Source organism: Heterodontus francisci, chromosome 2 (genome assembly GCF_036365525.1).
Source record: "Heterodontus francisci isolate sHetFra1 chromosome 2, sHetFra1.hap1, whole genome shotgun sequence".
In the NCBI taxonomy this organism is placed as follows: Eukaryota; Metazoa; Chordata; class Chondrichthyes; order Heterodontiformes; family Heterodontidae; genus Heterodontus; species Heterodontus francisci.
The window spans coordinates 144,874,416-144,888,923 of NC_090372.1; the positions used below are offsets into that span (position 1 = coordinate 144,874,416).

The window sequence follows — 14,508 nt, forward strand, 5'->3', positions numbered from 1 at the left end:
AATCAAGCTTTATCCTGGATGGTGTTGAGCCTCCTGAGTATTGTTGGACACCTTCCATCACTTTACTGATGATAGAGAGTAGGCTGATGGGGCGGTTATTGGCCGGGTTGGATTTGTCCTGCTTTTTGTGTACAGGACATACCTGGGCAATTTTCCACATTGCAGGGTTGATGCCAGTGTTGTAGCTGTACTGGAACAGCTTGGCTAGGGGCGCAGCAAGTTATCTGATGTGTTGGTTGTGGGATTGCTTAGCTCTGTCTATTCTTCTTCTTCTTCTTTGGCCTCTTTGTCTCGGGAGACAATGGGTAAGCGCCTGGAGGTGGTCAGTGGTTTGTGGAGCAGCGCCTGGAGTGGCTATAAAGGCCAATATAGCATGTTGCTTTCGTTGTTCAGCATGTTTGCAGTCCTGTGTTGTAGCTTCACCAGATTAGCATCTCAATTTTAGTATGCCTGCTGCTCCTGGCATGTTCTCCTGCACTCTTCATTGAACCAGGGTTGGTCCCTTGGCTTGATGGTAATGGTAGAGTGAGGGATGTGCCAGGCCATGAGGTTACAGTTTGTAGTGAGTACATTTCTGCTGACAATCCACAGTTCCTCATGTATACCATTGTGCTGCCACCTCTGGTATGCTGGTGGACAGGACATACCCAGGGATGGTAATGGAGGAATCTAGGACATTGGCTGGCAGGTAAGATTTGGTGAGTATGACTATGTAAGGATGTTGCTTAACTAGTCTATGGGACAGCTCTCCCAATTTAGGCACAAGTTCACATATGTTATTGAGGAAGTCTTTGCAGGTTTGATAGGGCTGAGCGTGTCTTCCTCATAACTGATGCTGAGGTCGATACCAGGTGGTCAGTCCTATTTTATTCTTATTTGACCATTCCATATGGTTTGATACAACCAAGTAGCTTTCTAGACCATTTCAGAGGGCAGTTAAGGAGTCAACCACATTGCAGTTGGTCTGGAGTCACATGTAGGCCTGACCAAGTGTGGACAACAGATTTCTTCATTAAAGGACATTAGTGAACCAGATGGATGTTCACAACAATCCAGTAGTTTCACGATCACCATTACTGAGACTAACTTTTTACTTCCAAACTTATTTAATTAATTGAATTTATATTTCCCTAGCTGACACGATAGGATTTGAACTCAAGTCTCTGGAGCCTCTGAGCCCCTGGAGAGTCCAGGCCTCTGAATTACTAGTCCTGTAACATTACCACTATGCTCTCATTTCCTGAAACATTCTACAACTATAAGAGGCATGGGATCATTTATATCCACCTGGACAGGCAGATGGGAGCCTAGGGTTTAATGCCTCATTCAAAGGGCTGCATCTCCAACGTTACAGTACTTCTTCACTACTATACTGAAACTACCAATCTGGACTATGTGCAGTAGTAGGGCTTGAACTCACAGCTTTGCTACTTCAGAGGTGAACATGCCACCTCAAGCAAAGTAGTCTCCAAGAAAATTCCAGGTTAGGAAGGCTGCCTAATTTTACTGATAATTGAGCCTGAAACAGTAGTATTGCTTCAAGATCAAGAATGAGAAATGAAAGATTTATATTCGTTATCCTGCAATTCATATTTATATTCATATTTGTGGGATTTGCTACAAATGCCCAATATTTAGATGCACAACTATTTTAATCACAGATCAAGTCACCCAATAAAAAATGAGGTGAACTTATTTACATTTACACACTGAAGGTTCATCTGGCCTCTCAGGTGGATGTAAAAATCCCATGGCACTATTTGAAGTAGAGTAGTGGTATCCCCTGGTTGCTGATCAATAGTTATTCCTCAACCAGCACCGCCAGAAAAAAACATCTTTTCATTTATCTTATTGATATTAGTGCGGCCCTCTGTGAAAATTGGCTGCCTCATTTTCCTACAGTACAACAGAGACTACATTTCAAACAGTTTAAATGATTGGCTGTGAACTACTTTTGGGTATCCTAAGATCTTGAAAACAATTTCTTATTTTTTTCTACTAAAAGTACTTCCATTGTAAAGTTTGTCTATTCAGAACACTGAAAGAATATAATATAATGTTAACACATACATTAATCAAATTAGGCTAAAAAGCACTGCTGGAAAAATCATTGACAATATTTTCTGATGAATTATGACACATTCTAATGCAAATGTCATATTAAAACAAATGGCTCTGCTGGTAGTATAAACAGCTTGTTTGAATTCAAATTAAGGCATTTCTTACATAAAATAATGGAAAACAGTGAGCTAGTTCAAATACACTGGTTACTGTGCTGACATGAGAACTGGAAGCTTTTCCCGCCATGTTAAATCCACATCAGAAAATAGGATGCAGAAATGTGGTGCAGTAAAAAACATTAAACAAGCCGTTCTTTCAGTAAAGTCAATAATAAACAGAATGCACCAATTTTTGATAATATGTGTCTTAATTCTCATTGTAGTTTTTGAAACAATAATTTGCTGGTGAAGTCTGCAATGACCCACTATCACCATTATGTGTCTGTACCTGACATTGATAATAGCCGTTGCTTAGGCAACTGATTAGAACAATCTGAGGAGGGACTGCCTAACGAGAAAACCATAAACATTGTGGCATAACAAATTATTTTTATTGACATTCTTATACAGCAGCATGATTGTACAGGAAGTGCAGCCTGAGTATCATGTGACTTTCAAACCAGCCAATCAGCTAATTAATATGTACTTTTCCGACAGTGAAGTTCCATAAATTATTCCACAAATCAAAGATAGATCCTTTTTGTGAATTTGCAATTGAATTTGAATACAATCCATGGCTCTTACACATTAATTTGTGAAGATGTGCTAATGAGGTTACATTAGTTGCCATTAACATTTAGTGGCCCTGCCAAGAAAAAATGGCTTTAATTGCATGAGATTGTCTACAGTCCATTCTTTTGGGAGAAATGTTTATTTACAAAAATTAAAAAAAATGAAACCAAGCAGGAAATAGTTACAATGATGCAACATCAATGTTTTTTTTCTTCCTTTCTCGGCCAATTCAGAAATCAGGAAGTGCTGTCCATAATACTGTACTTATGAGGCATCCTCTTTGACACGCACATTTTGTGCTTCTCATGTTGTAAAGATAAGGATGCCCCTTGTTCACTGTAGTAGTGCAACTCCTCATGACAAGTGAGCGCTTCTTTCACTCAAGTCCAAAAGTGTTGGTTTCTTCCACTGCTGTGAGCAGCTTTTCATATAGCATAGAATATGATGGATATGGCGGGAGATCCAAGCGATTGAAACATGTGTGTGCCCTGGAACAGTACAGAAAACAGTATTAATAATATTAACATATTCTTACATATCAGTCACTAGCACATTCTAGAGGTAATGGAAGTACACTTCCCACTATCCCAATGGCCTAGTATTGTTGTAGTGTTATGTCAGTGGCATAGGCACAGACCTGTGTATAAAAAGAAGCACCACCCTATTTGGCTGAGAAAATCAAAGGCCCGGAAACTAATCGGACAGAGACCCAGGATAACCTGGTCCCACCCCAGCCTCCATCTCTGCCTACTACTATTGCGCCCATCCCATTTGCCCTGAAAAAGGTGTGGTCCTTAATTTCTTCAGGGTTTTCATTGGGAAATAGCAGGGACTGAGTTGTGCCAGGAATTCAGCTTGCTGATTTTTGGGACCAGTGGGTTTTTGGGGCCCCTTATTTGAAAGAAGATTCCAACAGATTTTCACACTAACACAATGTTAACACTTTAGCTTTATTAAGTTTCATGTGTTTTGAAGTTGATCAGAAATTTTTTTGTTTTTTTTTCTTGCTTCATTTTCTGTTAATTTTTTTCTCTTGGCTTTTTCACTTCTTAAAGCGTTAGCTTCTTATCGGCGTTTGGTTCCACATCTGCTGTGTACCTTTTCAAGTAAACATTCTTCATATGTGAGCCTTCTAAAACAGAGGGTTGAATGTAGAAGAGAACATGGGCTTGGGTGTTGGTGAGGGATTAAAACGGAAAAATGGCAGCAGATCAGGAAGCCGCCTTCAGCATTTCACTCAAGCACATTAGGCTGTGTGCTGACAGCCCTCTTGGGAGAGACTGGTTGTCAATTACCATATGTTAATCACTCAATTAGAGCAATATTTCAACACACTTTTGACTTTACCATTGGGTCCATGGGTTTCTCGCGCTTCCTGAAACTCGCCAGTGAAAGCAAGGCTGTTACATGATGGCAATTGAGGGACTGAATCAACCTCAGGGAACTGGGTCAACAAATACTCAGTAGTCACAGCTGTTTTCCTACCCTCTCATGGGAAAGGCTTTATTCACAGTACTTTTGCTGTGACATTACTTTCTACACTTGGACGTTTGCTCTATCACATTGTGATGGGTGCCACTTATGCTGACATAGACGAGGGCCAAGATGACTGGCAACAGCACCTGCAGCAGCCTGCTGCTCACAGACCTGTAGCTCCAAAACAACCAGGAGCAAGGGCTCCAACAGCAAGGGCTTCCACTCCATCAATGTGCAGCTGGTGTGAAAAGGACAAAAGATGTTCATCCAAGTGTGTACATGATTCCCAGGCAACTGCCAAGATGCGTTCATCCCGCGACAGTCCAAGCTTCCTGATCTCTTTGGACCTGGAAGCGGCCTTAATGGTGGCTGTTAGGCAACAAGGGATATCCCTGCAAACTTGGCTCATGACACTCATCAGAAACCCTACTGAATCCCAATAGCACTACAATGAATGCCATATCACCAACAGATGTGAACAGGCCATCCACAAGCTGATGTTGCACTTCAGGTGCCTCGGAGGTGCCTTCAATACGCACCAGCTAGGATCTTTAGAATGGTGATGGTCTTCTGTGCTCTGCACAACATTGCACATACAGAGGTTTGGAACTGCAGGAGGAAGAAAGCGAAGAGGTAAGATCCTTCTTGGACGATTTGGAGGGGGAGGAGGAAGAGGAGGAGAACGAGGGGGAATGATGAAGGCAATGCAACTCCAGTTGCTCAGATTGCTGCCCGGATGCCCTTGTTAATGCTAGGCTCACTTAGGCTGCACTGGTGAGCCCATGTCATAAGAAAATACAAATACCATTCTTCTTGCTCCCCTGCAACCAAACAACCACCCCTTCAACAATCCCCCACTGGTGCCCATCAATTTATGTCCTCACATTCCTCATCATGCAATTTAGAAGGTCATTTACCACAGAGGACCCAAAAATAGTGCCCTGCAGGCCCCCACCTGCCAAGAATGAGGCACACATTATTTCGCCACATGAACATTAAAAACTTTAAAATGTTGCTGGGAAGAAAAGAGGGCCTATCACATGGAATTGCCAGGCCCCTCGCCGGAAAGACCTTTTTTGCATCCGAGCAGACAGTGTTGGAACGAAGGACCCAGTCCCTGCTTCTCCAATACACAGAAGACCTGGTCAGACCAGTTTAGTCACATGACTAACTGGCTGTTTGAATTTGAACCTGCCACAGAGTATTTGAAACTCAGAAAGCTCTTTTCTCCTGGACTGAGAACACCTTTCTCCTGTCTGCTCCCATCTCTTTCTCACAGAACTGAAGACCCATTGAAGACACATGAACCCCAAGAGAGAGAAGTCTCCTACAATAAACAAGATTGAAGAAGAATACGGGGCCCCAATGAAAAGCAAAACTACTTACAAAAGGAGGACTACAATGAGCTCGAAGCACAGTAAACAAGAAACTCTTCTGATATTGCCTCAAACCTCTCTACTTTATTTTTCTTCTGCTCTCTTCTGTCCCTATTTGCATGTGTGTATCGCGTGTACATGCTAGCATGGGCGTGGCATGTATCCGTAGAGGTTAATAGAATTAGAGTTTAAGTTCTAATAAATTTCACTTTTATTCTTTAAACCTAAGGAAGCCTGTTTGTACTCATTTCTTTGCCTTATAATTGGAGAGTGGTAAACAAGGATTCACCAAGGGGGAGCTCAAAAAACAGTGTGTTTAAAAATTAAACCCTGTTACAATAAGACCAGATGAAGAGTAAAAGGGACCCCTAGACATCTTTCTCACCTGGTCTTACAATGGACAAGACTGGAAAGTGGTGAAAAAAAATAACATTTAAGTAATGTCAAGAAAATGTGCTATGTCCAATGATGATTTTTTTTTTAATCTACTGACTGGAAACCAGAATATTAAACTGGTGGAGACAAACCACTGAAACCTTGCAACTACTGAGGCATATCCCCTGCTGTGGGCTGTGGTGTTCAGTGGTTTAATTGATTGGTATTTAATTGTGTTAATCTGTTCACCGATCGATATTCACTGTGATTAATGATTTAAGCCTAAGGGTGGAGGTACTGAGTTCTTCTGGAGGAAGTTCCGGAAAGAACAGACAGAGACTCCCTTGAAGGAAATCAGCTGCATTGTTGCCTCTCAAAGAACCACTGAATCTGCCGTCCACATCTTCAAACTAGAAGCCTCAGGAGGACTAAAGGAAAGTCACGCGATCACTGCTTTCAGCCTGAAGCCAGCCGAGTCACCAACCTCTACAGACTGTATACCCTTTTTATTTCTCTGTAATCTAATTTGATCAATCTATCCTTCCATTCTGTAACCTATTTGTGTGTGTTTGTGTGAAAGTTGGAGTGTATTTTGTTGTTTTACTTAGATCAGTTTAAGTACAATAAAGCTAACCTCTTTCTTTGTTAAACTTGAGAAAACCTGTCTGATTGGCTCTTTTTATGATCATGGCATGTAAATAGTGGCAAGTATATCCACTTAAAAAAGAAATAAACCTGTTGTGGTCAAACAAGGAGAGGGAAAAGAGGGGAGCCCTTTGACCCCTCCTCTCTTGATCATAACTGTGATCTAAATGAAAAAAAATTAGCAAAAGAACATTTTCTCTGACACCTATGTGTATACCTTGTGCAACTACAATGTCTTACAGTTCCTTTTTCTGCTCCTCCTACATGGTGAAACTCCAGGCTGCTCATGTCCTCGCTCTGACGGCTGATATGCTCCAGGCCGGTGACCTCTGGGTGTTGGAGCCATGACGCCTTTACCAAATATTGTTCCAGCTTCACCTGCACCAGTGCAGTGGCAGACTCAGCCATTAGGAGACAAGGCAACATGTGAGGTAATGACTGAGGGAGGGCAATAGGTCAGAAGCGGAAGAGGTTTGAGTGGAGTCCCCATTTCCATGTCCTTTTTCTTCATCAGGCCTCTCATCACTCAAGAGCACTTCCCTGCTACCACTGTGCTAGAGAACACTTTGATGCAGATCAATGCAGCCCTGTAAGATTAAGACTAAGGTATCTGATGACCTATTTAAGTTGGCAGACATGTTGGCATCCAGAGTCAGCAGGGTGGTGTTCCAGGTAATCACAGACTCGTGATTGGAGCATTTGATGGTCCATAGTGCTGGCCACTCTACCCATGGAATAAGACATTATCTCAATGGCCTGTGTTATCACCCACTCATGCTTGAGATGTCTCCTCCAATTACTCTGCAATTGTGATGATTCCATTTTGAAGGCCTGTCGGTGCATCGCACATTGTCTGCTGCTGTTCAATAATTCTCCTCTCTATTGATGGCCCTGAGGTACAGAATCTATGTCCAACTGAGCAGAGCTTGGAGAGGCCTATGCCCTCTGACACAGACTTTCCACTGTCTCCATCATCTGCGCTGGCTAACTTGTGCAATAATTTCTAGAAGAAAAACTAGTGGACCAATTTAAATAGCTTTATCTAGGTAATATTAATATTTAAAGTTTTTTGAAAACTAATGACTGTGCATGTGTGTGAGACAGTGAGAAAGAGAGAGAAAATAAACATATGAGATATCTTAGCTTTAGTTGGTGTTTGAATTAAATGATATAATGCCGCTGATTCAACAGGAAACCCAGAAGTACAATGACAATGAAGTAGCTCACTTAAAAGGTTATTGACAGATGTGCTGAACATATTTCCAGGTTACCCATATTTTATCAGGCCACCCTCCAGCCTACTCCCTGCACATTAAAATCCAGTCCTGAATGCCAGCAGCCAATTGACCATGAGAGTATAATAGCTGAGTATGATCCTGTCCGCAGATGTCCATATATACAAAGAAACAACAGCTTGAACTTATATACCGCTTTTCACAACCTCAGGATGTCCCAAAGTGCTTTACAACCAATAAAGATGGCCGTTCCAAATAAGATGACGGTAGCGTCAGGATGTCAAACTTTTCTCCACCATTTTAGGTGTGCTAGTATCATATTTCCTCCCAGCAACGTCAGGGAAAATTAATCCTCAGGAGTCGAGCTCTGATGGATATATGATAGGTTAGAGAGACCCCAGGTAAACAGTTCTCCATTTATCTTTTCAACATTAGACCAGTTAAACCCTTTTAACTACAAACAGCAAGTAATTCGATGTAAGCATCTAAAGTACATGACCAAACATCTGATTAACCTTTAGTCTACTAATGTAGATTTTTACTATTGCTTTTTCAGCAAGCTAAGGCCAACAGAGTGCTCGGCCTTCACTGCTGTTAGCAGCAATGGAACTGTACGACTACAACCACAAGAGGCCGGAGCTGGAGGAGAGCAGAATTCTCGGGGTTGGGGCAGGTTGTAGAGAGAAATAAATTACAGAGATAAGGAGGGGAGAGTCCCTGAAGAGATTTAAACGCAAAGGTGAGAACTTAAAATTGAAGGTATTGGGAAACAAAAATCCAATGTAGCTCAACAAGCACAGTTAGAGGTGAGTGGGACTTGCTGTGGGATAGGAATCGGCTAGCAGAGTTTTAGATGAGCTGAAATTTACAGAGGGTTGAAGATGGCCTGGAAAGCACTGGAATAGTCGAGGCTGGAGGTGACACATACCTGGATGAGGGTTTCAGGAGTGAATAGTCTGAGGCATAGGCAGATAATGCTACCAAGGTGGAAGTGTGTGATCTTTCTGGTGGAAAGGATATGAGGTTAGAAGCTCAACTCAGAGTTGAATAGGACTCTGAGGTTACAAACAGTCTAGTTCAGTTTCTTCCATATGGGGGCTGAAGATGATTGTTTTGGTTTTTCCAACATTTAACTGGAGGAAATTGTGGCTCATCCAAGATTGGATCTAGGGCAACTTGTCTAACAGTATAAAGCAATGAAAGGATAGAGACAGTTGATAGAGAATTAGAGCTAGTTGTCATCAGTGTACATGTGGAAGCTGACCCCAAGGGCTGAATTTTGCTGCAAGCATCAGGAACCTGACGTCAGGACCATTTCCGGGTCCCAATCCCGCTCTATGTCATAGCGCACTTGGCAGCTGAATTTTACAGGAGGTGGCCAATTAATAGAACCCCTCCGTGTTCACCGTCCAATTAGGGATGGCAGGCGGGTTCTGGAAGCGGGAGTTCATGGCAGCATGGCCCACTGCAAGGGAGGCCAGCAGCTCTCACTGTGTGATCAGTGGGAGAGCTGCTGAGGCTCAAGCAGCAGGAGCCACTGCCCTCAGTATCAGGGGAGTGGCTGAGACCTCATGAGGCCCATGGTGATCAATCTCCAGGAATTCCACACTTAACGGCAAGGCTGCGAAATGGGAAGACATCAATTTCCATGGGCTGTTCCCAGGGCGCACACCGAGATAAGCTTCAACTACTGCTGGAGGACCATCAACTCGGTGAAAGACACACTTTGGTCTGCCTGAAACTTGCTGGTCTTCCAGTGCAAAGGGCTGTCCACAATTGAGTGTTGCAGACTGGCTCATTCCGACATCCAGGACTACGTGCTGAGGGACACACTAAAGCTTGGTGCAACTGTCGCAAAGGCTCAGTGGGAAAGGCCACTGTGTAAGACCCTCCCGCCATAGTATGTCACGGAGCTGGAAACCGTGTAAAATCTCTCGGGCTGGATGTGCCAGGAAATGTTTGACATGTAATGTAAATGTACACTGTAAATATAACCTGAAATGGCAAGTGCAGCAGGGCACCTCATGCACTGTATTGAAACTGATCTGTATTACACTTTATGTAATGTCAAATTTGAAGTGTTATGTAATACACTTTTACAAATTTTATGAATAAAGTATATTTTTGAAAAAAAAGAGCCTTGCCATTTTCTGCTGGTATCATTTAAATATCCTTCACCTTTAACGCAGCCTCAACCTGCCACTATGCAGCCTCTTCCTTTTACTTGCCCAGGTGCGGATAAAGTGGGAGCTCATGCAACATCACAAAATTCCTGTGCTTCTTCAACTGGTGCCATCAAATGGCTCCTTTATTGGGTTGATTGCATTCGCACCACTGCAGGAAACAGTCTTCTCTATGAAGCTGCCTCCAGAAAAATTATGAGGAAGCGGCAACACTTCTGACAACCAGCTTCCTGTCCTCTGGTGTGAATTTGCCAGCCCGCCTGCCTCCAAAGCCACCTCCGGTTGTCCAGGAAAACTCCCCCACCATGTCTTTTAATGGTGTTGCCTAGAAGCAGTATGTAGATGAGGAAGAGGTGAATGCCAGCCCAAAGCTAATCGCCGAAATCTATTTAGTAGTTTTGCAAAATTGCTGGAAGAAAAACTAGTGGACCAATTTAAATAGCTTTTTCTAGGTCAAATTTATACTTAACGTTTTTTGAAAGCTAATGACTGTGCCTGTGAGAGAAAGAGTGAGAGAGAAAGAGAGAATATAAACATATGAGACTTCTTAGCTTTGTGTTTGAATTATATGATATAAACTTCAGAAAGCATATAAAGCTGAGGGACAGAGAAAGACATAGGGCTAAATTTTCCTGGGTGGGTCCTGATACTGAGGTTGGCTTCAATTCTGGGTCAGCAGCACAGAAGTGGCCATGGTGGGATGTCAGATACAATCTTCCCAATGGCTGCCTCTGGGAGCCCCGTCCAATTAGGGACAATGACTGGATTCCAGCGACGAGAGGCTGTACTGCAAAGCCTGTGGGTAGAGCCATCAGCTGCCTTCGCAGTGTAGGCACTACTGAGGGGCCAGGAGCAGGAGCAGGCTGACACCATGGAGGTACCTTCAAATAGGAGGGAGCGGCAGCAAGAGCTACATTAGTAGCTCTGCCTGGGGAGACCTAAGCACTGCAATTTAATGCTGACACTTTAATAAAGGGCCTCACATGGTTCAAGGCTCGAACCTCCCACTGTGAAGCCACCTCTGCTCCATTTCCGGGTTCCTGACACAACGGTTCAATCGAGGCGTTCAAAAGGGAATTAGACTGTTATCTGAAAAGGATGAATGTGCAGGGTAACGGGGAGAAGACGGGGGAATGGCACCAGATGAATTGCTATTTGGAGAGCTGCTGCAGACACGATGGACTGAATGGCCTCCTTCTGCACTGTAACAATTCTGTGATTCTGTAAAAGGGGGCCCGTGCGCCTTTGGAAAAATTTCAATAGATTTCCACAATAGGGACTGATTGCCCTGTTAACTGTCCTTTTTTTTATTCATTCAAGGAATGTAGGCCAGGCCAGCATTTATTGCCCATCCCTAATTGCCCGTGAGAAGGTGGTGGTGAGCTGCCTCTTGAACCGCTGCAGTCCATGTGAGGTAGGGATACCCACTGTGCTGTTAGGAAGGGAGTTCTAGGATTTTGACTCAGCGACAGTGAAGGAATGATGATATAGTTCCAAGTCAGAATGGTGTGTGACGGGAACTTGCAGGTGGTGGTGTTCCCAATCATTTGCTGCCCTTGTCCTTCTAGATGGTAGAAGTCGCAGATTTGGAAGGTGTTGTCGAAGGAGCCTTGGTGCATTGCCGCAGTGTATCTTGTAGATGGTACACACTGCTGCCGCTGTGCGTCAGTGGTGGAGGGAGTGAATGTTTGTGGATGGGACACCAATCAAGCGGGCTGCTTTGTCCTGGATGGTGTCCAGCCTCTTGAGTGTTGTTGGAGCTGTACCCATCCAGGCAAGTGAAGAGTGTTCCATCACACTCCTGACTTGTGCCTTGTAGATGGTGGACAGGCTTTGGGGAGTCAGGAGGTGAGTTACTTGCCGCAGGATTCCTAGCCTCTGATTGGTTACCTACCACAACTGGGCAGGTAGCCATCGGTGCTGGGAGCCCAGCTCTGGGAAAAGTGCACTGAGGCAAGAACATGTCGTGGAGCCAGCATGATGCAAGTGGATCAAATTTTCCTCCCTGCAACCTGTCACCCCACCTTGCTGCCAAAGCTGCCTCCGCGGGGCTGAGAAAATTCAGCCCGTAGACCAGAAGTTTCCTCCAGGAATCCAGCTGCAGTGTTAACAGGAGCAAAATGGGACAGGGAAGCATATTGCCAAATCCCCACATTACAGGGGTAAGTACCTTCCCCTTCGTTGGGGGAAGGGTTTTTTTAAGCCATTGTGTTCTTTCCCTTTCACATACAGATGATGATAGATAGGGATTAGTTTAATGGAATGAGGCATCTCCTTCACCTTCCATTTAGTGGCTGGTGGCAAAAACGAAAATCTCCGAGGAACCAAACACCTGCAGGCAGTGGGTTTCATCATTGAAGGTTTGAAAGAAAGTTTTAAAATTTTATCAAGATCTTTTACATAGAAATATTTACATAGATTACGCCAAGAGCTATTTTCTCACATGGAGATTAAACACAAACATGAATTGGTTGGTTTGAATGCTCTGCTTCCGCATTTTATTATTTTTTTAAATAAGTACTTTAAAGTCTTTTTTAAGTTTAGTTTTGCAGACTGGGCCTTAACAACTTCAGTGATCTTCCTTAGGCTGTCACCCAATCCTTTGCTTTGAGAAGGTGGAAGTGACCTCGAACCACATACCCACTGGTACCCATACCTCACTGTCTACAGATCCAAGCACAAATACTTCACCCATGACACATCTACCCCTGCCATACTTAAAATGGCTGCACTTCCCAAAGCAATTGCCCAGCTGCCAGACAGCTGCGGGCACAGCTCATAAATGCGACTTTCAGCTGACTAAGATCTCAGCCCTCTGCCAAATGAGCCCTGCCATCATGATCCCCTTTTAGTAACATACTCAACTTAATTGCTTGCTGACATTGAGCTTTCCCCTGCAACTGCGGAAGCTTCAATTTGGAGATCATTCTGCTACTACTTTGAGTAAGCATTCTGTCACCATCCTCCAAATGATAATGCACAAAACACATCAGTGGAAAAAAAAATCCTCACTGGGAACAAATCTGACAACTTTCTTACCGTTTAAGATCACTGTGGTGTCTACTTTTATATGTTCTGTCAATAGCCTCCTACTTCCCCTGTAGTGGCAAAAGACTCTAAGATAGCTGATTGATCATTTGAAGAAGCAGCTTTGGAGCACTGAGGCATTACTCCCTTGTCTTTGGGCTGTGGGCTGTTACCTCTTTCAAGAAGAACATAGAGAAAACAAAGGTCCTCTGTGTACCATCATATAGAATGCAACCATAGATTCAGCAGGAATTATTTCATGGAGATGAGGTGGTACTACCAAGGTGTCCTTCCATGGACTAAAAGGCTGGCTCCTCCTTTGCTATTTACAATTATTAATACTCCAATTGACGAATCTTTAATTTTGGAGGCTCAGTGCCCTGAAGAAACACAAGCCTCAGAGATTGTCGTGAACCACATTGATACTGACACAAAAAGGCAGCCTTGACCCTTCTGGCTGTTGCAGCAGTGTTGGATATTTCTGCCCATCTCCCCCATCCTTCCCTCCACCACCATTTATAATGATTAATAGTATTTTGTTGAGAAGTAAAACAGAGAAGCAAAGAGAGAGAGATGATGGCGACAAGAGACAGTTGGAAGGGACACACAGATACACACAGCGGGCTGGATTTTGTGTAGGAGGCGGGGCTCCTGGCACCAGGCTGAAAAGGCAGGGGGTAAGCCTACCTCTGCAATTTCGTGACACCCCCAGAGCAGTTCTCTGGTGTTTTTCAATTAATTATTCACAGGCTGGGATCCCCATCCCTTTAAAGCAAGGATCAATAAAATAAATAAAATAAAATAAATCAGAGGTCTGGCAGGTCAGCCATATTGGCAGCACCACCAGGAGAGGTGGCCTCTGCCGGTACTTCATTGGCCTTGGACCCCAGTTCAGCACTGGAAACCCGGACAAGAGGTAGGTGAGGTTGGGCTGTCGGGGTCAGTCTGGAAGGCCTCAGCGAGGGGGTGGGGGGGGAGGGGGGGGTGGGTGGTCATGGTCCAGGGGGAGGGGGATCCCAGGGGTAAGTTGTTCCCAGTGTGTGGTCCTGCTTGGACCACAAATTGTCCATGGAGGAGGGCCCCTCCAAAGCCTGCAAAGGGGGGGATGCCATGTGTTGCAAGGCATCGTCCCCACACGGCGGAGGCTCCCACTGCCGCTGGTAAGATCTCAGCGGCGGCAGGACCAAGCCCTTAATTGGCCATTAATAGGCCACTTAAGGGCCTCAATTGGCCTCTGGGCAGGAAGGCTGTCGTCATCCTATCCTGCCCACGGGGAGATGGCTTGGCGACGGGCCTTCCCCCGCCATCCCCCGCACTGTCACGATACTCCATGCCCCCAGGCTTCCTTCCCTGTCTGAGGGTGGACCATAATATCCCGGCTAGCATTTCTTTCCTCATC

General features: G+C 44.2%; 1 protein-coding gene across 2 annotated transcripts in view; it reads right to left on the reverse strand.

Moving 5' to 3' along the window:
• Nucleotides 1-2,673: 2,673 nt before the first annotated feature.
• The window catches only part of LOC137347289 (E3 ubiquitin-protein ligase HECW1-like), a 630,030-nt gene continuing 618,195 nt past the window's right edge, over nucleotides 2,674-14,508 (reverse strand). For both annotated transcript variants that reach the window (XM_068011682.1, XM_068011674.1), the window contains one exon: nucleotides 2,674-3,280. In XM_068011682.1, the coding sequence (XP_067867783.1) occupies nucleotides 3,169-3,280 (112 nt within the window). In that variant the 3' untranslated portion in view covers nucleotides 2,674-3,168. The remainder of the gene's footprint in view (nucleotides 3,281-14,508) is intronic.